The sequence below is a fragment of the Amblyomma maculatum genome, chromosome 4, assembly GCF_055883805.1.
Source record: "Amblyomma maculatum isolate TAMU_Amacu chromosome 4, ASM5588380v1, whole genome shotgun sequence".
Classification (NCBI taxonomy): domain Eukaryota; kingdom Metazoa; phylum Arthropoda; class Arachnida; order Ixodida; family Ixodidae; genus Amblyomma; species Amblyomma maculatum.
Genome location: NC_139347.1, coordinates 22,587,659 through 22,614,650, shown reverse-complemented (window position 1 = coordinate 22,614,650; position 26,992 = coordinate 22,587,659). Strand labels below are relative to the sequence as shown.

The 26,992-nt window shown below is 46.2% G+C and overlaps 1 protein-coding gene across 1 annotated transcript in view; it reads right to left on the bottom strand.

The window, feature by feature from the left end:
- Positions 1-19,339, bottom strand: part of LOC146190485 (uncharacterized) — a 175,777-nt gene extending 156,438 nt beyond the window's left edge. Inside the window, exon 1 of the mRNA XM_084600173.1 lies at positions 19,231-19,339. Within this exon, the coding sequence (XP_084456299.1) occupies positions 19,231-19,339 (109 nt within the window). The remainder of the gene's footprint in view (positions 1-19,230) is intronic.
- Positions 19,340-26,992: the final 7,653 nt, after the last annotated feature.

Below are 26,992 nucleotides of genomic sequence, written 5' to 3'. Positions count from 1 at the left end.
GCCCGTTGGAGGCGCTACATTGGTCTTAGGTGGAAATACGCGCGTTAGTCCTTGAGGATGGAACTTCACAAAACAGCCTAGCCAACCAGAGCGACGGCACAAACAAACAAGCAATCAAGATCGGTGAAATCTCGTGGTCGGTGGGTGGTGAGCGTTTGAGTAATTTCACAATAAATGAACGTGTGGGAGCCTAAGCACTGAAAGAATGCTCGTTTACGGTGTACTCTCCGATCAATTCAGCCCTTGCATATAATTTTTTAAAGGCAGACAGGCACTTTCATCCTCCACTTTTCAGCGTTCCACAATTTTTGCCGAGGTACGAGCTATTTCATTGGTTAAAAAACCAATGAAAAGGCACGAAGTCCAGAGCGCAAATGAGATTTCGCAGGACAGGAATCTTGAATCCGGCGGCCGCATATTTTCTGATATTGTCAACGCAACTATGCTTTTGATGAAGATAACTCTGATCCCCGGAGATTTCTTTACTATTTCCTTTAGGCGAACTTATGCCCCATTGAGGACTTTGAGCTATTTTTTTTTTCCTTCTTAAAAGAAATCACATTAATAGTAATATTGAATAAAACCAGGATAATCGGGTCAGTACTCAAGATGGCCTTTATAAATTCTAATTGAAGCGCTGAAATGTACCAACTTTCTTGCCTTTATTGCAAAAAGAAAAATATACCAGATATTTATTCCACGTCAGCAGTTCACAAGAAAAATTGCTTTCTAAGTTAAATGCTTAGTGACGTAAGCTGTACACGAATCAAAAACAATTGATGATATTGTAAATATTTTCAAGTAATTACGACGCTATCAATTGTTTAAATCAAGAAATATGCAGAAACTTCTTTTTTAAATATAAAATGATTTTAAAACCATAGCCACAATGAAAAAACTTATCACTCGATATTATTTTTGGTGGTGCATTGCACAGCGGGATATGTGATGAACAAAAATTGGGCGTAGTTTCAATAAAAATTATATTCGGGGAAAACAGTTACGAACGGTCAGGTAAAAAAAGCGGAAGAGTGAGATTTGACCAAGCAAACAACAAAAATATTAATAAAGCTGCATATATCTCGCACAGTAATGTCTATCAAGATTTATAGCTAAGGTCCTACTTAATCTTGTATATACTCCCCTTCTCTCGGTCACTGCCTTCCTCTTTTTTTTTTTTCGTTCAATTTATAGCGTCATCACGATTTCTTGATACACTGCTGATCACCTGTCGCTTTCGTCACCTCTGCCCCTCCCCCTCCCCCTCATCCACCCCCATGTGGTTAAACTGCGTATATAGCGAAGTGAAATCTCAGAAGTACACGAAGCAGCGGCCAAGCAGTCTACAGATCTTTCAATTCACACTGGATGGCTCAAGTGTACACTACCCCCGTGGCTGAAATATGAGGCGCCCCTCTTGTGAGTATTTTTGTTGCTGAATACGGGCAAAAATAGACATACAAGCTTCAAACAATTGCTTTGATCACAAACAAACTTGGGAAGAAAAAAAAAAACAAGACCACAAAACCCGGGAAATATTTTTCGTCACTTGGCGAGCGGAACTCTTAATTTTGTTAGTTAGAAACATAATTTTTGCCAGTCATTAAGAAATTATTTTGAAAGCTTGTGAAATATAACATGAGAAATAATTTGTTTTTGTTTTTAGAAATTAGAAGTATTCAAAGCGGCCTCATATCTTAAGGCCTCAAAATACGAAAAGGTGTCGCACAAAACCAAGCCCCAATCCTGGTTTCAGGCTTAAATATCTGATCTTCTCTCTCAAGGACACTATATGCAAGGGCAATGTGATTGAGGGCCGCAGCAATCCTATCACCACTTTGTTAATTCGGCAATAGGTGCACAGCCGCTGTGAGAAATGCGTGTATTAAGAAATACCAGCGAAGCAGGCACGAATAAAAGCGCAGCCGCCGCTCTCTGGTTAGGACAGTAGGCTTGCGCCAGCAGCCCCTTGCACAGGGAGCAAACAAGAAAGGAGAAAGAAAAAGACAGCCAACTGAGGCTGTTAAGGAAAGACACAAGTGCGAGCATCGACTACAGACCAGCGGTTACTGAAAAAAGAGAAAGATATTCTCTGAAGCAGAAAATTCTAAACAAGTATAATCGAAAGAAGAATGTAAAGGGCGTAAAAGAACACTCGGATCTAGTGCTGCAAAAGTGAAAGGAATGCCAAAGTGAAGAGCAGGCAACTGTGAACCTTTTTTTGTGGAAGCAGCCTGGTGTGCCTGTCTAAAAGCCGTGTCGTGTGCCGGGATATGGTGTGGTTGCAGTGATGCGTCACTGACGAACAAAATGGAGCACACGAGATGACGGCTGCGAATGCAGACAGTGAATACAAGTCATAAAGGCAGGACCTGGCTGTCTGTGTGCACGGGTAAGAGGAATAACCTTCACATACATAAGGAGAGCCAAATGCCGCCGCACAGAATCCAGTGCAATGGCGTGGTACGTGCCGGATGTGCTTTTAGGAAAATGAGAGTGCGGGGAAAAAGACCCCCCGACAGTGAAGTATGGAAACGACTCACGAAAGAGGCCCCGAAGAGTGCAGCGGTGTGACTTGATGTACTCGAGGACCCCGACGAACGCTAAGCCACTCCACACCTTGAGCTGAAGGTCGGCATCCAGGATTGGCAGTATTCTTCTCCAGAGAACCTGCCTAAAGCATTCCTGCAAAAAATAAATAAACGCCATTATTCTGTGTTGAAAAAATAGGAAAAGCTGTATTCACATTGCCGCCTTGACAAAAGTACACCACGTGAGGAACTTTCCATGCGAGTACTGTAGGCCCCTTTTTTTCGCATTGAAGCGACTTTGAAACGTTCAGAAAGTTAGTGTTTATTTTGTCGTATTTGCGAAATCTCGCGAAGCGACCAGGTTTGATTCTAAACCAGGTAGCTGAGGAGGTATTTCGTCCCAAGTCCTTAAACATCAAATATTTAAGGTAAGGAGAACACTTATCTCAACCATTCCTTGTTTTTAGCTCTTAGGGGGCATGCTCTAATGGATGGACTACAAAGCTGAGAAGTAACTCCTGTGGCCTGGCTACTTTTGGCAAAAAAAAAAAAAAAAACGAATTTGGTTAAAGGTTTGATCAAGATATGACATATCCTTAACTATTCGGCGTAATACAGTTATTCATCTTGGGCGGCTTTGTATATGTGAAAATGTTTCAGGTGACAGCCCGTAGTCGGATTTTGATCGAAACTGCCTTACAAAAATTCGGTATACTAAGGTTTTGCACGATTCTCGAGATGGAAGTCTGGTCGCAGCACTCCAATTCAGTGAAGGCAAAAAGGAAAAAAAGCGTCCCTTGCTGCAACTTCAAGGAGTCGAAATTTAGCCATATCCTTCTTCTATGGGTTCTCGATAGGAGAGAAAAACGAAGTAAAAAAATCTAGAGGAAGAGGAAAGAAAAAAAAAAAACACCTAGTCGGGTCTCGTTCTTTTCATGTTTTGTTTTCCAAGCTATGTGTAATAAGCTAGTCTAAGCCGCTACTTTGGAATCTTACATATCATGCATAACATTTCGACTGCAAACTTTGCATATACCTAGTATCCAGGTTGCGGAAAGCAAAGTGTCAGTTATCTAAGTCGAGGCCAGGTATTATGTATATGCCGCTACAGCGTTTCTATAACATGGGCGACATCGTACTCGCTTGACTTTAATTGGTCCTGAGAGAAGGATTTCTAAACTTTGAGTGTTTAAATCCTTCCCAGGTAGCACATGCGATGGGCCCGATATTGGAAATTGATCCGACAGCGGCCCGGCGTTGTCAATAGGCTACCAATAATTTTACATTCATACCATAACACTGACTACTCTTGGACCAGTGAATTACAGGTTCCCCCAGTGTTGGCATCAGCTGCAAACAGCGGACAAAAATGACCTTGCATGTAGAATTGCTTATCAAAATTCTATAGACAATGATATATGCTTGTCAATACTGCCCGGCCATCTGCTACGCCATGCCAATATTGCGCGGATGATGGCATACATTGGTCAACATTTTCCTGCCTGTATTGATGGCTTGACAACATCGAATATATATTGGCATACATTGGTCAACATCATCCCGCCAGTTTAAGTGCTTTCTAAAGATTGTGTATATCTGCAGTTACAGTGGCCGATGTTGCCAGACGAACTATTAAGGCTGGACGACATTGCGCACTTCATAGCATACTTTGGTTGATAACGTCCTCCCGGTATGATGGCTCGTCAACACTAAATATATCTTGACATGCAATGGACAATATCGTTCCGCCAGTAATGCTGACTTTCCACCGTTGTGCAAACCTCGGGTATACTGCTCGATGTTGCCGGACGAGCTGTAATGGTTAGCCAACATACCACACATCGTAACATATATGCTACTGAATAATCTCCTGCCATCGAATTATGAACTCTCATATAATGGTCGATATTTTATTACTAGTTCAGATGGCATCCAAATATTGTATCCATCGTGGGTTATAGTGGTCGATATGGTGCGGGCAGCTGTGATGGCTTGCCAACATTACATGTAACATGGTATATATTGATCAATGTGGTCTTTTAGTATAGATGGCTTATCAACTTCGGATATATTTTGGCATACACTGGTCGATGTTGTCCCGCCAGTTTTTGGGGACATTGCAACAATGTATGATTTTGTATTATAGTGGTTAATACTGTTCATGGAGCTTTGACGGCTGGAAAACATTGTACATATCATAACATGTATTGGCCGACATAGGCTTGCAGATAACTTAATGTATAGTCTAATATACTTTTTAACGTCTCGTTTAATACTGCCGCGCCCTTCGCGATTGCTTTCGAATATTATTTTGTACGTCGTTACCGATATATTAACAGCAGCAGAAAACATTTATTCAACAAAAATGGGTTAGGCGGCAAGGGCGGGGTTGATAGGGTCCTCCCCCTGACTCCTTTGGCTTAACCCCTGCCGGGTTACCGCTCGATTTTCTTGATAAACCCATCCCATGAAATAACGGTCGACAATCTAGAGCCAAAACATTAAGAAGGTTCCGACATCCATTACTGGGTGGCCCTACGTATGCACGCAAGGCATATGCCTTGTGCAATGTGCCACTGTCAGCGCCGTCGAGTCGGACGCGTGGCTTATGCGGTCTTTGAAACGCTTAGAAATGCTTGACGGTTGCGCTAATCTCAAGTGTGGGGAAATTTACTACTAAAGTGGAATACGAAGCCGTTACAGACTATGCAATTACATCGATACACCTTCAGCGTGATGCGTGCGGCCACCTATACGTCAAATATTTGAGAATAATCGTGGCCCACCTCGATAAAATCACAAGACAGGCGTATAATTTATTTCTTTTCAAGCTGACAACGCTCATTGTCGACGTATACAAACAAAATACGGCGGAGCATGCAAGCATATACGCTTCTGAAATTTGCAATGGGGCAGTCAAAGACGCAGCACATAGTAGACCATATATTCTAACGTTTCCTAACGTAACCTACCACAATATCTGAAAGACCACCTGACATAGATATTAACCAGCGCGTTTTGCGACACTGTATAAGCACGCATTCGTGGCCTAGGGCTTACATGTTTTACTTCGGATCTGAGGCTACTGGTGAGTTCAATTCTCACCTCCCTCTGGATATTAAAGCAGTAGTTAACACAGCTTCTTTCAAGTCTGTCATGCCTCGTGACATCAAAAACACGGAATATTACCTGCCAGCCACCACCTCGCACGTGATTTTAATGTTTCCCTTACGTTTCCCTTAACAATATAGCTTTAAAGGCACCGTTCACCGAAAATCCGGCTTCAGCGGCCGGCGTCGGCACTGTGAGCGAAAACTCAGGAGCATGGGGTTGGCCGATGGTAGCTGGAAGCTGACATGACTGAGCAATAATGAACGTATTGTTGCCAGATATTATGTTTGGCAGGAGCTGCCAACCCAGGCCTCTCATTTCACTTGGAAGGATGATATTAGAATCCGCCTGCCAAGACCCCTGGTTCGCGTTACTCCTAGGCTACGTAAGCAGATTCATACGACTTGGTTAAAGCGGGGTGTAAGGCCGCGGTGGCCTATTCTCTAATGTTTCGGCGCGCGCGTGCCGCAGAAAGCGGCGATGGAAGGTTCGAGCAGCTTCGAGGCGGGAACGAGACCGATTGCGCAATCTCGGCCACCGCGCTGCGCCTGCTCGCCGTCGTCGACATGGGCTAACTCAGGCGAGCATCCCTCGGCACGGACTCGGCCCTCCTCCTCACTCCGCGTGGGAAGGCCGCGCGTGCTGACGGATGGTTTGAGTAGATTCCAGGTCTTTCTAGCGAGCCGAGGGGGGAACCATAGCTTTGGCAGCGCTAAGGTGTTTCCGCTCCTCTTCCGCTTCTGGATAATTCGGCGGTGGTTATTTAATGGCGAATTCGAGTGGGAGAGCAGGTGCACTCAAGAGCACTTCGAAATTCAACTCAGACAAGCAGGCGCCCTCCAGTGGGAGAGCAGGAGTAGAATCACTGGCTTTCAGTGGCTTCCGCGGAGATCACCCGAGTGCACTCCCGGCTGCTCTTTCGCAGAAAGCGTGTGTATAGGAATTCACATGGCATAAAGCGTCATATCGGCCTCGCCATATTTTTTTTTCTTTTGAGTCGGCGATGCTCAAAATGGCGGCTGCAAAACGTCGGCGCTCAGCGAGCTCTGCGGAATCAAGTGAATTTGCGTCAGGAGCGTAAAGCATTGCTCAGGTGCTGAATGCATGTTTGCGGGTCACTGCTGGCGTACAAAACTTGTTTTGTACGCCAGCAGTTTGTACGCCAGCAGTTTGTACGCCGCTTGTTTTGTATCCTGCTGGCAGGATACAAAACAAGCGGTTCTTCACGGAGTGTTGGCCTCTCCCTGTTTTGCAGCTGCCGCACTGCGGGCAGGTGGAGAATGCTGGGGAGAGAAGTGCGGTCACGTGGTCATAGCGCGCTGCTCTCAACACGCAGAGAGCGTTCCCGTGAGAGTACAGTTACACTCTTGCTCGGCGTGCTCTTGTACCGCTCCGCAATGCTCGGCACCTCTGCTCTCATCCCCCCCAACCGAAAGCGCCGTAAGAGCGCTCCGCGAAGCAATCGGCGGTTTTGGTTCTGATTTTCGCTCGGAGAAGCTAGCGGTAGCAAGCAGGCCCCGACTTAGCATCGTAAAAAGAGCAAAGAGTTCATGTTGCGGTTAGCGTGTCAGCTCGTGGATCTACGCGTAGTTTTCATTGTCAGCCTTACTTGTAGTGTAGTCGCCTCTCTTTTGTAAATAACTTTTACGTATCTTGTGGTTGTGTCATATAAAGTTAATTTTAGCTGTGTTATTTCAAATTCGTCGTCCTTCGTCTTATTGTGTTTGTGTGTGTGAACTACACGTCGCCTGCCGAATCGACGAGCACCTTGGAGAGGTGCGGAAGATTTGAAGACAACAAAAAACCTGAGATTTTACTTGGGGCTTTATATGTGGGCTGGTAGCCTACACTGTCGCATCAGCCGTTAAAGACGGAGCTTAAGTGTCCTCCATAATTTTTTTCCATCAGGAAATCGACGCCGAAAAGCGGACAAAACCAATTCCGACAATGCCGACGCCACACTTGGTGCAGAAGAAGGCCTCTAACGCTGTCTCGTCAATGGCCACCACCACCAAGAAATAAAAGGAAGAAAGCCTACAGTGACGCTAACAGTCACTCGTTTTCAGCCAGTGAATGCTCAAGCCGGGGCAATTTTTAGAAATCCATATATTATGTTTGAGCTCTTTCAACTATTTATCAGCGGTTTAAGCCCTATCAGCACACCAAGCTTCCGCTGAGTATGTTTTCAAAACCAAAATATTACGTAAAATAGGTTGTAATCTATGTCAGAATAAAAGTACGTCCTTAGGCATGGTCAGCTATTGACAAAGGTAGAAATTGCTTAGTACATAGACAGCTCTACCATCGATTCACTATTCCCAGATTCCTCCTGCTGTTGAAAAACCATGGTTTTTGGGGACAGAACTCCGTCTATAGTAAGCGGCAAGCGTGCATCATTTGATAGAAATGTCACGTATAATGAGGCTTCCAGTTCTACCGTACCAAATGACAGAAGGCTTTAGCAAAAAGAACTGGCGGACCAGACGACACAAAAGTGACACTGTGTTCTTTTCTTAATGTGAGAAATGCCTCCCGCGTAAGAGGAAGCGAGAGGCAAAAAAGCGGTATAGTTTTTTTTTTTTTTATCGTCTCCAGAAAGACTTACTCAGAGAAAGGAAATCTAGGATTTCTCTCGCGTCAGCATTGCGGTCACGATCCAGGAGGGGTGCTGGCGCTGCCCTTACTCTTACTGCTAGCTATATATCCGTTGTCATCTTCCAATCAACTCAATGATAGAGGTGGTGACAGGAATGAAATGTCGACAGTAGTCGCTTCCTCTACCGCTTCTTGTTCTGCTGTTTTGATTTTGATTACGCCGCAGCAAGAAATCAATCAGATTAAGTAATGCCGAAAGTTGGGCGAGTTGGTTGACATTCATGATGGAAAATAGCGCGAAAGTACACGAAGGACGGAAGGAAGAAAGACACGGACAAGCGCTAACTCGCAACTGCAGGGTTTATTGCTGAAGCACGCAATAAATACAGGTCACATGAAAAAAATAATAACAGAAAAAACAAACGGCAAGAGAAGAGAGAGAGAAGCAGCCTCCTAAATGGGAAGCTAGGTCATAACATAGACAGTGATACACAGTAACACGTGCCACTCATTGCTGGGGGGGGGGGGGGGGGAAGATACAGCTAAGTATAGATAAGTAAAGTTAATGTAAAGTAGAGTCTAAGAAATCAAATTCGCAATCTACCAAGTTAACCGACGGTTCGCTGACACACAAATTTTGACATTTTTTAATATAGTAAGCCTCCATAATTTCACGAACCAGCTTGTCACGATGTCTAAAAAGAACGGTGGCCATAGAAAAAAGCGGTGTGCACTTTTGATTCCCCTTATGGTTCTCTTTAATGCTACAAGCGCGGCAATGCTCCGGAAGATTACCAGACTGTTCTTTTAAGGAGTTGTGGTGTTCCCCAAGCCTAACGTTGAGACACCGCCCCGTTTGTCCTATGTAAACGCCTCCGCATGACAAAGGCAGCTTATACACCACGCCGATCCCACAGGGTACAAATTCGTGGTGTATAAGCTGCCTTTGTCATGCGGAGGCGTTTACATAGGACAAACGGGGCGGTGTCTCAACGTTAGGCTTGGGGAACACCACAACTCCTTAAAAGAACAGTCTGGTAATCTTCCGGAGCATTGCCGCGCTTGTAGCATTAAAGAGAACCATAAGGGGAATCAAAAGTGCACACCGCTTTTTTCTATGGCCACCGTTCTTTTTAGACATCGTGACAAGCTGGTTCGTGAAATTATGGAGGCTTACTATATTAAAAAATGTCAAAATTTGTGTGTCAGCGAACCGTCGGTTAACTTGGTAGATTGCGAATTTGATTTCTTAGACTCTACTTTACATTAACTTTACTTATCTATACTTAGCTGTATCTTCCCCCCCCCCCCAGCAATGAGTGGCACGTGTTACTGTGTATCACTGTCTATGTTATGACCTAGCTTCCCATTTAGGAGGCTGCTTCTCTCTCTCTTCTCTTGCCGTTTGTTTTTTCTGTTATTTTTTTCATGTGACCTGTATTTATTGCGTGCTTCAGCAATAAACCCTGCAGTTGCGAGTTAGCGCTTGTCCGTGTCTTTCTTCCTTCCGTCCTTCGTGTACTTTCGCGCTATTTTCCATCATGAAAATCAATCAGAAGCCAGAACGAAAAACCAATGATGCTTCCTGAAGAACTATTCAACAGAGACTTTGCCAAACTGGTGATTTAAATTCAGTGCACCACTTTCTACGTCGATATAGTGTAAAGCTGTTAATTAAAACCAGGAAAAGTAGAGACACGCGATCCCTGTGTTAAACTAAAATAAGAAACTTGAAGTGCAGCAAAACAAAAAAGACATTTATGGCTTGTTTTTATATGAAAGAGTGAAGATACAGTTGTTCGGCACTACGCTACCGGCCACAGGAAATAGATACACCTTCCAGAAGACCCGAGGGGGTGGGGGGGGGGGGGGTTGCAACGCAACAAGCCGGAGCACAATCATAAGGTTAGCTTGATAACGCTTTGTCTCTTGGTGACAAGAACAATGTACTACAGCTGTAGAGATGACTGGCAGAAGAAAGCGTCTTACGCAGAAAATACGTCCTTCAAGGTATATACATTATAAAAGCAAAGTTTTTGTGCACTACCGTGCTGAAGGAGGTATACCGATACTAGTCCAGGCAGATTAATTATGATTATGAGATTATTGGTTATTAATCATTTACCGATACTAGCAGGATCACTTAACCCCAGCTCAACCCGTTGCTAATGAGGTAGTTCTCAGACTCCCCATGCTCATGCTACGAAAGTTGGCCCATCATTAAACGCCCCATTACAGTTTTCACATGCATGAAACCTTTTATCGGACAGAGAAGAAGCGAACTGTGAGTACACCGAATGTTTTTGTAGTACCTCGCGTGTTTCCTCTCAGTAGCAATAGAAGCGCTGTGCGATTGCTTCAATGCAAAGTGCCACTCAGGGAAAGCCCATATATGAAAATATATACACTAAACCAGTATCCAATGGGAATTTCAAGCTGCTGCTTCAATTGGATACCAGCATAGACATTTTGGAAGGTTGTTCTAAGACAGGCGATCTTGTAGAATCATGCACAGGTAGAAAATAGTCGCGAAAAGAGGTGGGGTGTATTACGGTTTTCTCTAACAAAATAATGCGCGAACTATGCTCTAACAGTGAAGGAGAATCTGCAGAGGCGTAATTGAGATCAGTGCAATTAGAAGCTCGTGAGACGCTACGCTGCATGGAGATCAAAAGTGGTCTATGAAATTCCTGCCTCATGATATGAAGCTTATATAGGGCACAGTGGGCATTAATTAAGGCGGAAGCATTTAATGGCTTGTACTGTCAGCGTTCTTTCGTCCTGTCACACTATAGCTGTCAACCAAATAACGTCATCACCCGAAACCGTAAATAAAGTGATCAGAAAAATGAAAACCTCGTCTCCACCAGGAGTCGAACCGTCACTCCTCGGAACCCCTGCCGAGCACTTTTAATCAACTACGCCACACCTGGGATCCTGAAACGCTCATCATAATTATTCTCGTCTACCGTGAGGATGACAGTTAAAAATTAATACATAAATCCTGTCTCCACTAGCAATCCAACCTCCATCCCTTGTATCGCCAGCCTAGAGCTTTTACCAACGGCGCCACGAACTGTTTTTTTTTAAACATGGTATTTATTGCACTGAAACAATATCCTCTGTACATGGACTATGTACAAATGATTAAAAATTAATAAACAAATCCTGTCTCCACCAGCAATCAAACCTCCATCCCTCGGATCGCCAGCTGGGATCGCGACCTGGGTTTTTTTAAACATGGTATTTATTGCAACTGAAACAATATCCTATGTACATGGACTATGTACAAATGATTAAGAAATTAATAAATAAATCCTGTCTCCACCAGCAATCAAACCTCCATCCCTCGGATCGCCAGCCGGGATCGCGACCTGGGTTTTTTTAAACATGGTATTTATAGCACTGAAACAATATCCTATGTACATGAACTATGTAAACTATGTATAAATGATTAGGAAAATAGCATGAAATCAACACGATGCACAATAGCATAAAACAAGTAATTCTAAGTAAGAGGAAATGTAGAGCACATCACTAAGAATGAGTGCCACTGTGGTTCAAAGTCAGCCTGGTCATACAATTTCTTTAAATGGACAATCATAAAATAAAGACGGCATACGTGTATCCCTTAAAGCATCTCAAATGCTGTTACTACAAAGAAAAAAATTTGAAGCCGCATTGTTTCTAGTATGCTTGTGTCGCCAATGTTCTCTATCGCATAAGTTCAAGTTAAGTAGACTTAATTTTTCTACTTTGTCATTTCCCGTGGTGCAGGTAATATCTTTTTTTTTATATATATTTTCTAATAGCTTACTATTTTCTTGGCGCAAAAAAGGTCGGTGTCGTCAATGTCGGCGGTGTGAGCGAAAAATCCCCAGATGCACCAGTTGGAGCCTAGTTCGCTGAATCGCCCTAGGTTCCCGGAGACGTCTATTGGCAGCTGTGGTCGGCCTTGTGGGGTTGTGACAGGTTTTCGATTGACAAGGAGTCAGAAGCACAGCTGCCGCGCTCTTTGAAAAGCGCCCACTCAATAATGGTCACATGGAGGCGCTAGTTTACGGCGTTTCTAATGGTACAAGTCAAGAGGCCGTTACAATGTGTAGGTCGCATGCTTGTTCATGTGATGATTGTGACTTATGGAAGGCCGAACTGTGCTCGTGTCTGCGTGGGATGTGGAACCTTGGACGGTGCTAATTATATATTAATGCTGTTGTGGTCATATTCTTAAAGACGATGCTTAAGTGTTCGCTAGTAGTAAATGCGAAACAATCAGAAGCCCCATTGCGCGAAAACATCATCCCGGCGTTGTTGTTGTGGTTGGCCTTGTCAAAATTCAATGCTACTCCTAAAAATGGCAGTAACTAAGATGACTACAACATAGAAGTAGTTCAATACAATAAACTGACCGGCATTATGACTCGAACTAGAGCCGTTTTCTCACCAGGCGGGTAAGTTGGTTCTGGTTTGGTTTAGGGGGTTTAATGTCCCAACGCGACTAAGGCTATGAGAGATGCCGTAGTGGAGGACGCCGGAAATTTCGACCACCTGGGGTCCTTTAACTTGCACTGACATCGCACAGCATACGGGCGCTTTGCTTCTCGCCTCCGTCGAAAAGTGGCCGCCGAGGCAGGGATTTGATCCCGCATCTTTGGGAACAGTAGTCGAGAGCCCTAACCACTGCCCCACCCAGGCGGGTTCAGGCGGGTACGTAAGGTGCAGACCACGAAGCGCTTTTTTTTTTTTTTTTTTTTTGTAGAGAGAGCTACATTGGTCAAAGTCCCGCCCTTTCGCTATGACTGTCAGGTGCCTGTCCGTGCCTGTCCGAAGAGCGAAGAAGGAAGAAGTCGTGGGAGGCGGTTGCTGGCAGTTGACATGACCGATCACTAACGGAACGTAGGACTTCCGGAAATTACCTTTGGCAGGAGCTGCCAACACGGGCCTCTCCTTTCATATGGGAGGGTGATATCACAATCAGCTTGCCAAGGCCCTTGCATTCACGTTATCCCTAGGCCACGCAGGCACGTTCATACGGCTCGGTTAAAGCGGGGCTTAATATGTTGGCTGGTAGCCTACACGGTCGTGTCATCGCAAAGGTGGGAGTGAAAACAGAGAGAAAGAGGTGCCGTAGTGGAGGGCTTCCGACCCTGCGCGGTAGAGGCTTTTGCCTCATCGCACTTTAGTGGTCAAACGTGTCCCCTATAGCATAAATAAAGCTGAAACCATAGAGTAAACTCATCATCATCATCATCATCAGCCTGATTATACCCACTGCAGGGCGAAGGCCTCTCCCATATCTCTCCACTTAACTCGGTTCTGTGCTAGCTGCATCCACTTGACCCCTGCGAACTTCTTAATCTCATCCGCCCACCTAACTTTCTGGCGCCCCCTGCTACGCTTTCCTTCCCTTGGAATCCAGTTTGTTACCCTCAGCGACCATCGGTTATCCTCTCTTCGCACTACATGTCCTGCCCATGTCCATTTCTTCTTCTTAATTTCCACTAGAATGTCGTTAACTTGAGTTATTTCTCTGACCCACTCTGCACGCTTTCTATCTCTTAATGTTACCCCTACCATTTTTCGTTCCATAGCCCTCTGGGTTGTCCTCAACTTAAGTAGAACTCTCTTGGTTAGCCTCCACGTTTCAGCCCCATAGGTGAGTACAGGCAAGATGCAACTGTTGTATACTTTCCTCTTGAGCGATACCGGTAAGCTGCTAGTCATAATCTGCGAGTGCTTGCCAAATGCGCTCCATCCCAATCTTATTCTTCTTGTTATTTCCTTTTCATGATCCGGATCTGCGGTTACTACCTGTCCTAAGTAGATATATTCGCCTACTACTTCCAGTATTTCGCTACCTAATGTAAACTCCTGTTCCTTCCCGAGGCTGTTGAACATTACCTTAGTATTCTGCATATTGATTTTCAAGCCTACCTTTCTACTTTTCCTGTCTAGGTCATCAATCATTATTTGCAGTTCATCTCCCGAGTTGCTTAGCAAGGCAATGTCATCAGCAAATCGCAGATTACTGAGGTATTCTCCATCTACCCTTATCCCTAACTGCTCCCATTCCAAGTCTCTGAATACTTCCTCTAAACAAGCTGTGAATAGTACTGGGGAGATTGTGTCTCCTTGCCTAACACCTTTCTTTATGGGAATTTTGTTGCTTTCTTTATGTAGAACTATGGTTGCTGTGCAGCCACTATATATATCTTCCAGCACTTTCACGTATGGCTCGTCTACCCCCTAATTTTGCAATGCCTGCATCACCGCCGAGGTTTCAACTGAGTCAAATGCTTTTTCGTAATCAATGAATGCTATGTATAAGGGCTGGTTATATTCCGAGCATTTTTCTATCACCTGATTGATGGTATGGATATGATCGATAGTAGAGTACCGTTTCCGAAACCCTGCTTGATCCTTTGCTTGATTGCAGTCTAAGGTTGTCCTGATTCTATTAGCGATTACCTTAGTAAATACCTTATACGTAACAGACAGTAAGCTGATTGGTCTGTAATTTTTAAGGTCCTTAGAGTCCCCTTTCTTGTGAATGAGGATAATGTTTGCATTCTTCCATGCTTCCGGTACCGTCGATGACACCAGGCACTGCGTATACAGGGTGGCCAGTTTTTCTAGCACGATATCCCCCCCGTCCTTCAGCAAATCTGTAGTTATCTGATCCTCTCCAGCTGATTTCCCCCTTTTCATAGTTTCTAGTGCTTTCTTGACCTCGTCCTTCGTCACTGGTGGAACGTCTGACTGTTTTTCCCTACCGCCAATCTCATTACGGTCCTGACTACTTTGGCTACTGTAGAGATCTGTATAGAACTCCTCGGCTACTTTGACTATCTTGTCCATATTAGTGATGACGTTGCCCGCCTTGTCCCTTATCGCATACATCTGGTTTTTGCCTATGCCCAATTTCTTCTTTACCGCTTTAAGGCTTCCCCCGTTCTTTACAGCATGCTCAATTTTCTCCATGTTATACTTCCTTATATCGGCCACCTTGCGCTTATTGATTAGCTTTGATATCTCGGCCAATTCGATCTGGTCTGTTGGATTGGAAGCTTTCATACTCTGCCGTTTCTTAATCAAATCTTTCGTCTCCTTAGACAGCTTACCGGTATCCTCTCTAACTATCCTACCGCCTACTTCTACCGCGCACTCAGTAATGATATCTCTGAAATTATTGTTCCTTGCCTCTAGGGTAATGTCGCCATCCTCAGTTAGAGCTGAATACCTATTCTGTAGCGAGATCCTGAACTCTTCTGCCCTCCCCCTCACCGCTAATTCGTTGATGGGTTTCTTTCTTACTAATCTATTGCGTTCCTTCTTCAGATTTAGGTTAATTCGGGACCTCACCATCCTGTGGTCACTACATCGAACTTTCCCGATTACCTCTACATCCTGCACAATGGCGGGGGTTGAACACATTATGAAGTCGATTTCATTTTTAGTCTCTCCGTTAGGACTTTTCCATGTCCATTTTCGGTTTTTCCGTTTGCTGAAGAAGGTATTCATGATTCGTAAGTTATTGCGCTCTGCAAACTCAACTAGTAACTCCCCTCTGCTATTCCTAGAACTAATGCCATAGTCACCTACTGCCTTGTCTCCTGCCTGTTTTTTCCCTACCTTGGCATTGAAGTCGCCCATTAGTACAGTATACTGCGTCTTTACTTTTCGCATTGCCGATTCTACATCTTCATAGAAGCTTTCAACTGCCTGGTCATCATAACTACATGTAGGTGCATAGGCCTGTACAACCTTCAGTTTATACCGCTTATTAAGTCTAATTACGATGCCTGCAACCCTCTCATTAATACTATAGAATTCATCTATATTACCCGCTATATACTTATTGACAAGGAAACCTACTCCTAGTTGTCGCCTTTCTGGTAAACCTCGATAACACAGTACATGCCCATCCTTCAGTACAGTATATGCCTCATTCGGCCTCCTAACCTCACTAAGCCCTATGACATCCCATTTCATGCCCTCTAGTTCCTCTAACAGCACTGCTAAACTAGCTTCACTAGCTAGAGTTCTAGCATTAAATGTTGCCAGGGTCAGTTTCCAATGGCTGCCTGTACAGCGGAGCCAGGCTTTCTTAGCACCCCCTGCTGCGTCACAGGTCTGACCGCCGCCGTGGTCAGTTGTTCCGCAGCCGCTGGTGACTGAGGGCCGGGGTTTTATGGAGCTTATCATAGGAGGTTGTGGCCAATTACTGCACCAGGGTGGCCAACTCCTGTTCTGGTGAGGGAGTGCGTTGCCGGAGGTGTTCACCGGCATCAGGTCGCACCCCAAACCTGTATATGCAATTCCATCGACACGCGGATTTTTTTTTTTCATCCGGTGGAGAATTGCGCGGTACCGGGATTTGAACCCCGGTCCTCTTGCATGCGAGGCGGATGTTCTACCGCTACGCCACCGCTGCGCCACATAGAGTAAACTACTATGTGCAAAATCGTGTTAATAATTCCTAGCCGCACCTAAGCGTAGCCATGCAGATAGCTCTGCCGTAACTTAAGGTTTTATTAGAAGCTAAACAACAGCTAATATTTTAGCATGGTAGCAACGTAGCACACCAGGGAAGAAGTTATTGAGATTTCCAACAATATGTGATGTCTTCTAAGTATAATGCCTTCAAAGGAAGCTGTAAGATAAATGTTATGCGATACCTTACGCTACTGAGACGTCCTTCAGTGTCCCTTGAACGGGCCTTTTTTTCCATGACGTTGATTTAATCGACATCGACCTACAGCTAGTATCATCCACTTCTAGCTATAACACGGTCACAGCTTTCAAAGCGACATAACGTCCAACCCAGGTGCATATCGATACAAAGCGATGCAATCACAGAGGGACCCGAAAGTGCTGCTTCACATGGCCTGCCAGTTAGCTTTACTGTGCGGACAGTTCGGATGTAATGACGCTTTAAAAGCAGTCACCATGTTTTAGCTAGAAGTGGACGAGGCTGTACATATAGTAAAGGCATACATTTGTTCCGGATCGCATGCGTATAACGCCAGCACAGTTTGCATAACTACTGAATGGCTGTTTCACGCTCTTCGTAAAGATTGTAACTACAATCCTTAGCTTAGCCTAAAAGACGATGTTCAGTTCAGTTCAGTTCAGTTCAGGCGTTCAGTCGTGTCCGACTCTTCGTGACCCTATGGACCATGTCACGCCACGCTTTCCGGTCTCTCACTATCTTCTTAACATCACATAGCTTCATCTGCAATGCCTCGAGAATGCATCTAACCATCGCGTTCGCTGCCTACCCCTTCTCCGGCGACCCTCAACCTTTCCCAACATCAAATCTTTCTCCAGCGACTCACTAGCTACTTAAGCGCATTCATTTCTTACACTTTTACCGCGAGGCGTATGAACACCTCCTCCAACAAAATCTTGTATCGTGTCCAAAGGAAGAGTAACATCCACTTGCCCAATAATTGATGCAGGATGAAAAAACAGAAATCTTAAGCATCAGTATTTTCTGTTCAATTAAATAGGATGCCTGTGTCATTGACTACTACCATAATGGCACAATAAAAGAGAAAATGTCATAAATACCAAAAAATCAAACCTAGGACGTATTAACCGGGTTGTAGACCCAAGAGGCGGACTCGAGGTTTCTCATGTGTATTTCTTCAGAGTACGCAACTGTAAGGTATCGCTAGGCACCCCCGGATTAGCGGCTATGTACTCAGTACCTCGTGGTAGGTTTGCTTGTAGCATGAATTTGTGCTAGCTGCATGCAGACGAGTAGGCGCCGCGAATCACGGGAATGCCATTAGAGTGACGAGTGTCACCGGGCGGCTGACAGGCGATCGAGACCCAAGAGGGGGAAGTTAAGCTGCTTTGTGCATACCTGTAGTATGCTTTTCATATGAGCCGACACGACACCGCCGTCGCGGTTGAAACGTCCGTTCATAGACACGCCGCGTCCAGACAGAAAGGTGACGTTCGGCGCCGGGGGAAGAGTGATGGGGAACGTTGAACAAAAGGGAAGATGTCCGCGGGAGGACCAGCCAACCGGGCGTCTTTTCGGCGCGCCGCCGCTAAGCCGGAGGTCACGAACTTTACAAGTTCTAGGAAGAGCGGGGGCGATAGATGGCGGCGGTCCGCTAAAGACCCTGCTCATTTGCTTTGATGCTCTTGACGCGAGAACGCGGCAAGGTGTGCAGTGGAATGTGGACAGCATGTGACATTTTGTGTTTCGTGTTTTTCTTTCTTTCGTTGTGGGGAAAGGGTTTCACTCACACTGCTGAAGTCGCACGTGGCCACGAACCAATCATGTTGAAGTTCGTGGCGATTGGACGCAACTGAAATGTGGGCTGGACACGGAGGGCTTAAAACCAAGCCCGAGAGACCAGTCTGATGTTCTGAGCTATGGCTTGATGTGTACATCTTCGGCTAGGCCGAGCTAGCCAGATCCATGTATATTTTGCCTAACCTTGCTGTAAATATTGTAAAGTTTTGTATATAAACTTCAGTTAATCTCTTTGTAACTCTGAAGTGTCGTTATCCATATTTCGTCGTCTCTGATCACAATCTTGGACGGGGCGCACTTGTGGTGCAATTTGCCACGTCTTCAAGTCACCGAAAAGAACCTAATTTCGTGAAGAACAACGAAAATTCACTGGCGCAGTCGACGAGGATCCTGTGGGAGCACAGCGGAGAGACGACGACGTTCCTGCAACGCAGACGCAGGAGGGAAGCGGCATTCCAGGAGAGCAGACAAGAGAAGCAGCAGCAAGGACAGCGGCAGCCAGGAGGCTACCGCTGAGGCGAGCAGCGGCGCGTCAAAAGGACCGGCTGCTGAAATCAAGATCCTGAGGTGAAGAGTGCAGCGGCGCGTCACAAGGACCGGCTGTAGGCACCAAAGGTTTGATTTGGAGCAAGCAGCGGCGCGTCATAAGGACCGGCTGCTGAAACCAAGATCCCGAGGTGAAGCGTACAGCGGCGTGTCAAGAGGACCGGTTGCAGGCACCAAGGGCTTGATCTGGAGCAAGCAGCGGCGCGTCAAAAGGACCGGCTGCTGAAACAAAGATCCCGAAGGGGAGCTGCAGCGGCGCGTCATCAGGACCGGCTGCAGGCATCGCGATCCTGATCATCGGCTACAAGGAGGCTGGAGACAACGACAGTAGGAAGGACAAGGGAGAGGCGACGAAGGTCGGAAGCCAACTTCTGCTCCGACAAGCGAGTGAGTCCTCTTTGCCCTTCATTTTGGCGTAAGCATTACTGTCTGTGTAGGATTACGAGGGGTGCATGAACACCCGGTTCGCACATTTAAACCCGGACAGGCGAAAGGCGGGGAAAATGAGCGCTACAGATGAGACGGTGGTAACTGAGGACAGTTTATCCGTAACTGAGATTTCCGATAGCCAGACGGCTATGGAGGTGAAAAGGGAGGAACTGAGAGTTCGAGCTCTCGAACTTGAGCTTGAGCTAGCAAAATTTAAAGCAAGTAAGGAAGGAAGCGCGGCGAAGAACGCCGCTGTCGTGGAGAGAAACGACGCCCGCGCTGAGTTCGGTCGCTACTCAAAATGGCTATCCGGTGCGATCCCGAAGTTCCCGGCAGAGGCAGAAGTTCCGGTCTGGTTCGAGTCAGTCGAACATACGCTAGAGGCTTACGAGGTACCAAGGGACTTGTGGGGCCACATTGTATTCCCGCTAGTTGCGGAAAAAGTTCAGTTCCTGTCAACGCGCTTGACACCGGCACAGCATCGCGAGTATGAGGTTCTGAAGAAAGTGGTTTTGGAAGAGCTTAAACTTTCTGCAGGAGAGTACCGCAGACGATTCATGGGGTCCCAAAAATTACCCAACGAAGGCTGGAAAGCGTTCGCAACCCGCCTGCAGAGTTATTTTAACTTCTATGCAGATGCAAGGGGAGCCAAAACGTTTGAGGAGCTGGCCGAATTGCTAGTGGCCGACCAGTTAAAAAACACACTGTCGGAAGACGCCCTTCGCTATGTAATCTTGCAAGAAGGTGAAAGGTGGAAGAAAGCACCAGAGCTTGCCACTTTGCTTCAAAATTTTGAAGAGGCCCAAGGAAAGAATAGCGCGGTCAAAAAGCGTGAACCGGGAGGCGCGGGAGGCTTTGGCGGGCGAGAAGGAAGGCGAGACGCGGGCCCCCCTAAGCGAGAGACAGGAACCGAGCAGCGGCCAGACTTAAAGCAGAGGTACAAAGGGTGCTTCTCGTGCGGCTCAATGGGGCATAGAAGGGCTGACTGCCCACACGGCGGGGGACCAACAGTGCAGAAGGCTCCCCACACAAATGGGGAAAAACTCTCGGCACGCGTAGCGACGCAGGGCGGAGTTGTCGCAATGAGCGAATTGAAGCCGATTTCTTTGGCATGCCAGAACCGACGGATTAACGCAATTCTCGACACTGGGACCGAAATCACAGTAGTGCGCGAGAGCATAGTACCGCCAGAGTTGGTTAAGCCATGTGGAGCTATCGAGTTGATATCGGCTTTCGGGGAGAAGGTGCAGGCCAAACTTGCTAGTGTTCCCTTCACGATAAACCGCGACTCGGGCATTTTCGCCGACATTAAAGAGGCAGTACCTGTGGTGTGCGCCCTGACAGACAAACTTGGGTTGGGGACAGATTGCTTACTCTCTGAGGAAGCTTGGGAGTCCCTTAGAGATGAAGGTGATAAGCAAGGCTTTGTAGCAGCGAGTAAGGCAGAAGCCACAGACCAGATGAAAGTTGACCTGACAGAACTGGTGCCAGGCGCGCAGGGAAGAGCAGCCTATGGGGTCATTATCGCACAGGAAGTAAAGACGGTAACCAGTAAGGAAACAAAAGGCGGTGCTCGAGATACTGAAGACACGGCTCTTAGTACAGCCGGAGAGAGCAGCGCGTATGCAGTTTTCCAGAAGGAGCAAAAGAGTGACCTCACGTTGATAGAAGCTTGGAACAACAGTCGGGAAGGGAGAGGAGGCATGGCAGAGATAGATGGCTTGCTCTATCATAAGGAAAAGTTGCTTGGAGAACAAGTAATGCAGCTGGTGCTCCCAAAATCTCGGCGTGCAGAAGTCCTAAAATTAGCTCATGAAGCTAGCCGGGGTGGACATCTGGGAATCCGAAAAACAAAAGCTTGGACTAAGTACCACTTTTATTGGCCGGGTATTGAAAAGGACGTGCGTGAGTACTGCAACAGCTGCCACGGATGCCAAACGAGGTCCGAGCGTCAGCGCAAAGAAAACTTTAAGGTTAAACCGGAAAAGTGCCAGGTAGCGAAAGGATTAATCAGTTGTTTGGGCAAAGTGGTTGAGTCGGGAACCCATGCTGCCGTTCCCGACAAGTTTTCAGCTATAAGGAGACTGAAGGCGCCGAAAACGAAAAAGGAGCTTCGTAAAGTGCTCGGGTTCTGCGACTACGACAAGGGCTACGTGCCTAATTGTGCAGAGGTCGGAACGCCGTTGATGGAACTGACGGGACAAAAATACCGAACACAATATCATGGTCTGCGAGAGCCGAAAGCGCGTTCCAAAAACTCAAGACGGCGCTCTGCGAAGCCGTTACCCTTGGGATGCCAGAACCGTGCAAGCAATTTTGACTGCTCAGAGATGCCTCAGTGGAGGCAGCAGAAGCCTGTCTCGCTAAATGCGCGGAACATGGCTTGGAGCGACCGATCGCTTTTGCGAGTCGTCGATTCACGGAGACCCAGAGGTGATGGTCAACTTTATATAGATAGAGGAATTCGCAGTGATTTGGTGGCTGGGAAAGTTCGACCTCTGGCTGTTCGGTGCCCAGATTGCGGTGGTGTCTGATCATAACCCCCTCTCTTTTCTCACCCGGACCACCCCTCAAGGCGTAAAGTTGACATGCTGGGCACTTGCCCTGCAAAGATATAATGTGGTGGTGGAACACCGGAAGGGAAGCGCTCACGGCAACGCCGACGCACTGTCCAGGTTACCAAACGAAAACTGGGAGACAGACAGTGGTGATTGCGCCGGGATGCAGGGAAGGGAGGAAACGTCTGATGCTGACAAGGCTCAGTGAGGTGTGACGTGGGGGATACTGTGAAGCTGTGTGGAACACGTGACGGACGGGCTGCATGCCTTATGATGCCAGTGTTTGATGTCGACATGCAAGCAACCGAATTTTCCAGTGTTTCCCTTTATTGCATGCACTTGAGTTGTGTGTGCTGTTCGCGAGCAGTACGGGTACGTGCGTGAAAGCGTGAACTGAACGCCGCGCACGAACTTGGACTTCGAACAAGTGTCATGCATTTGTGTGTGTGCATCTGTGTTTCTCACCCAGCAAGGTTTTGTTGGAGTGCATGTGTGAAGCTGTAACAGTGGTTACATTCTAGAGCTACGTTCACCACCCTCAGGGGAGTTTCGTGACGTACGCCGATACCTTTTGTTGGTTGTAATTTTAAAGGTGTCATTTGGGCCCCTTGTAAAATCTTGGGAGGGGCGTGTAAGGTATCGCTAGGCACCCCCGGATTAGCGGCTATGTACTCAGTACCTCGTGGTAGGTTTGCTTGTAGCATGAATTTGTGCTAGCTGCATGCAGACGAGTAGGCGCCGCGAATCACGGGAATGCCATTAGAGTGACGAGTGTCACCGGGCGGCTGACAGGCGATCGAGACCCAAGAGGGGGAAGTTAAGCTGCTTTGTGCATACCTGCAGTATGCTTTTCATATGAGCCGACACGACACCGCCGTCGCAGGTTGAAACGTCCGTTCATAGACACGCCGCGTCCAGACAGAAAGGTGACGTTCGGCGCCGGGGGAAGAGTGATGGGGAACGTTGAACAAAAGGGAAGATGTCCGCGGGAGGACCAGCCAACCGGGCGTCTTTTCGGCGCGCCGCCGCTAAGCCGGAGGTCACGAACTTTACAAGTTCTAGGAAGAGCGGGGGCGATAGATGGCGGCGGTCCGCTAAAGACCCTGCTCATTTGCTTTGATGCTCTTGACGCGAGAACGCGGCAAGGTGTGCAGTGGAATGTGGACAGCATGTGACATTTTGTGTTTCGTGTTTTTCTTTCTTTCGTTGTGGGGAAAGGGTTTCACTCACACTGCTGAAGTCGCACGTGGCCACGAACCAATCATGTTGAAGTTCGTGGCGATTGGACGCAACTGAAATGTGGGCTGGACACGGAGGGCTTAAAACCAAGCCCGAGAGACCAGTCTGATGTTCTGAGCTATGGCTTGATGTGTACATCTTCGGCTAGGCCGAGCTAGCCAGATCCATGTATATTTTGCCTAACCTTGCTGTAAATATTGTAAAGTTTTGTATATAAACTTCAGTTAATCTCTTTGTAACTCTGAAGTGTCGTTATCCATATTTCGTCGTCTCTGATCACAATCTTGGACGGGGCGCACTTGTGGTGCAATTTGCCACGTCTTCAAGTCACCGAAAAGAACCTAATTTCGTGAAGAACAACGAAAATTCACTGCAACCTAGATTCTCGGGACGCTGCACAGGCAGCTATTTAACTGCGTCCACTGGACCAGTGTCCAAATCGCGTTGGGTAACCGCCGTTTCAGCCACCCCACTGCGCTAGCTAATTACGTGAGCACGGTGAACTGACCATTTGGTTTCACCCCCTGGGATGATTGCCCCCATCGATTTTCGCATAATACCGGGTTTAAGTGCCCGCCCTTCGCATCGGTTGCGACAGTGACTGGGCAATGACACGAGATAGACAGTCGGACATGGGATGCGGGAATGCCTTTCAGAAGCGTAGAGTCAGGCAATGTCGCAAGCGTCATGCCTGTCGAAGCCACTTGAGAGCGATTGCAGGACTACGCATTTCACGTTTCATAGAATTCGCCCGCAGATACTAGTGTGCTTTTGAGGCCAGTCTGTCCGTTTCTTTAATGCGACATTTGTGCAGATAGCACTTTCTTCCAACCGAGACTGTGCTTACGAAATGTGATCCAGTATGTTTTGGTGGAGGAGAAAAGATTTGTTGCCGCATCCTCATTCTCAAAGCGCAAGTTACAAAACTTAGTTTGATCCCAACTCTCAAAGGTATCATAAGGTATACCTGCACGCAGGTTCAAGTCATTGTAGCGGTAACAGTGTCCCAGATGTACTTAAGAGTTAAAGTAAGAGATTTAGAATCTGGCTTCTAGACAGGAGAATAACAACATGAAAAACCACGATAGACTTAGTATGAACTAGTGGGTCAACGAAGCTTTGGAGTCTCATATTTGACAATATTACCGAGAGTGCCGCATACGAATGCGGTGATATTTCGAATGCGAAGATGATATAACGGACACTGGTACAGGCCAGACAGCTCCCACTAGGCCCTTTGGCCCTTCCATTACGACTGAGGACATCATTTTTAATCTTACCTTTATGTCATCATGTCTTCATGTTCTTTCGCTTTACATTATGTACCAAAATCAATATGTTCCTCATGCATGTTAAGTTGTTTTTTCTGTATTCTTTAATTTCTCAACAAAGCATACGCATCGATGCTGCGGTAGTCCGCCAGTTTGTGAACAGTGAAATGAAAACAGAACCCAACCGACACAAAAAGCATTGTTTTTATATCTAGCAAATTTAAGCATTGCACCATCCTTATATTAGAAACCTTTTCACATATAATCCAGTCCCCTGCTGTGTTAAGGGATGTATTTTTACATATAAACGTTTATTTAAAAGTTCATGTTTCACAAGAGCTACTGTTATGGGTCCTTCTGTGCTTACAATTAACTTATGTCTCTTGTGTTGACCTCCATCAAACGTTTACGAAACCACAAAACGTACGTAAATTTACAGAATAGACTACGCACTGAACATTTTCCGGGAACAAGGGCAGCCTGAGCCTTTAACTTAAATAAGTTCCATCAGCCGCCTAAACCGAGAACGGAAAGTCATGGCGGGTGACAGGGCGCCCATAATAGTGGCGAAGGGAGAAAGATAAGGAAGCGAGTTGCGTTCCGCCCTCAAAATACATGTTCCGCTCAAGCATCCGATGGCCATGAGTCAGAGACAGGGCAAGGAGCCGGTATGCTTTTCAGGCATCGCGGGCCTCCCTATCTTGTTTCTTTGAAGCCAAGAGCGATAACAGTAGTACAACTTTGCTGCTCGCATAATAAGCTGGTAGATTACATGAGGAAACGTGTGTTCCGTAAGAAAGTCGGAACAGAAGAGGAATCAGAGAGTGTGAGTTTTGTTTAGGGATTTGCCAGTCTTTGAAATAATCTGGCGTGGCGTTTTTTTCGAAATCTGTCTAGAGGTAATAGCGAGCTGTTCTTTGTGATTTATTTATTAATATTAAACAAGAACTATCTGCGCCTTGCAGAATCAGACGAGGTCGCAATTGAAAAGCGCCTGACAGATTCCCTATTAGTAAACATCTCTCTACAAAAAGAAGAAATAAGCTTTGTAGAATAAAATATTGTAGGTTTTCACAAATATAAAGACCTCCTGGTTCTTATTAGCAGCTGTTTCTAGATTACCACTGCTTCTGTAATTTCCATCGTCTCAATTCGAAGCTGCCGCCATCCTCAGATGCTCCTCACTTTAGCTCAGTTGCGATGCATAACCACTGTGGCAAAGTTTTCACCGCTTCTCTTAAAGAAATAAACCCATAAAAACTTAGGTTTTCAGCAGGGCCTGTGTTTTTGATTTCCCTAGTCTTTGCTACTGCTTCATTTTAGTTGCAATCATAAGTTTCACAACTTGATGTCGTTCATCAAGTTGTGAAATAGGTCTCCAAGCCTTGAAAAAAACGACACTTGCGGACATTCAGTGTGATGTTATAGTCACAAGATCTGCAAGACACGATCAAGCGTCTTTTGATAGTCATCCATGTCAAACCCTGCCATAATGACATCAATGTAGCAGCCAACTCTTGGATTGCCCTTCAACACTTCATCCATCAGAGCTTGGAAGATGGCTGGAGAGCTCGCCACCCAATAAGAAAGGCGTTGAAATTCAAAAAGACGCAAACTAGTGTTAATAGTCAAAAGTGGCCTGGATTCGGGAGCGAGTGGCACTTGATGGTATGCAGCAGAAAAGTTGAGCGCACACACACACACAAAAAAAAAAACCTTTTCAGGTGCTTGAATTGAATACAAGTCCTCTGGCCTAGGCAGCGGGTAATATTTGGTTTTCACGACTGTGTTTATCGTGACTTTATAATATCCGCATATCCGTAGGCAATCATCTTTCTTCTGGACCACTACAACTGGCGTTGCCTAGTCACTGTGTGGAACTTGCCGAAGCATGCCTTTCTTTACCATTTCGCCGAGTTGTTTTTCAACTCTTTCACTCAGCGCAAAGGGAAGTGACCTAGCGCGACTGAAAACCGGAGCTGCATTCTGTTTAAGCACCATTTTTGCCTCGAAATTACGCACTGCCCCCAACGTGCTCGAGAACACCGAAGAAAATTTCTCACGCAGTGCTTCGATGCGGCTTTCTCTCGAAATCTAGCCAATCTAAACGAAAGCGTTCAAGCCAGTTGAGACCTAACAGTGCTGGTAGCCGCCCACCGTTGTCGCACGTTAAGAAAATCGGCAGATTCATGCTCAGATTGCCGTAGACGACTGATACGTCACACTGGCCTTTCAAATACTACTGCTCTCTCGTGTAAGTGCGCAATGAAATGCTAATGGACACGCACTTTACAGGCAGAAAGACAGAATTATACACACTCTCAGGAACAATTGAAACAGCCGCGCCGGTGTCGATCTGCATTTTCAATGGCTTGCCTTCCACATCAACAGTTACTTCGTAACTTGATCGCTTCAAGTTTTTGTTCTCCCTCGTCCTCA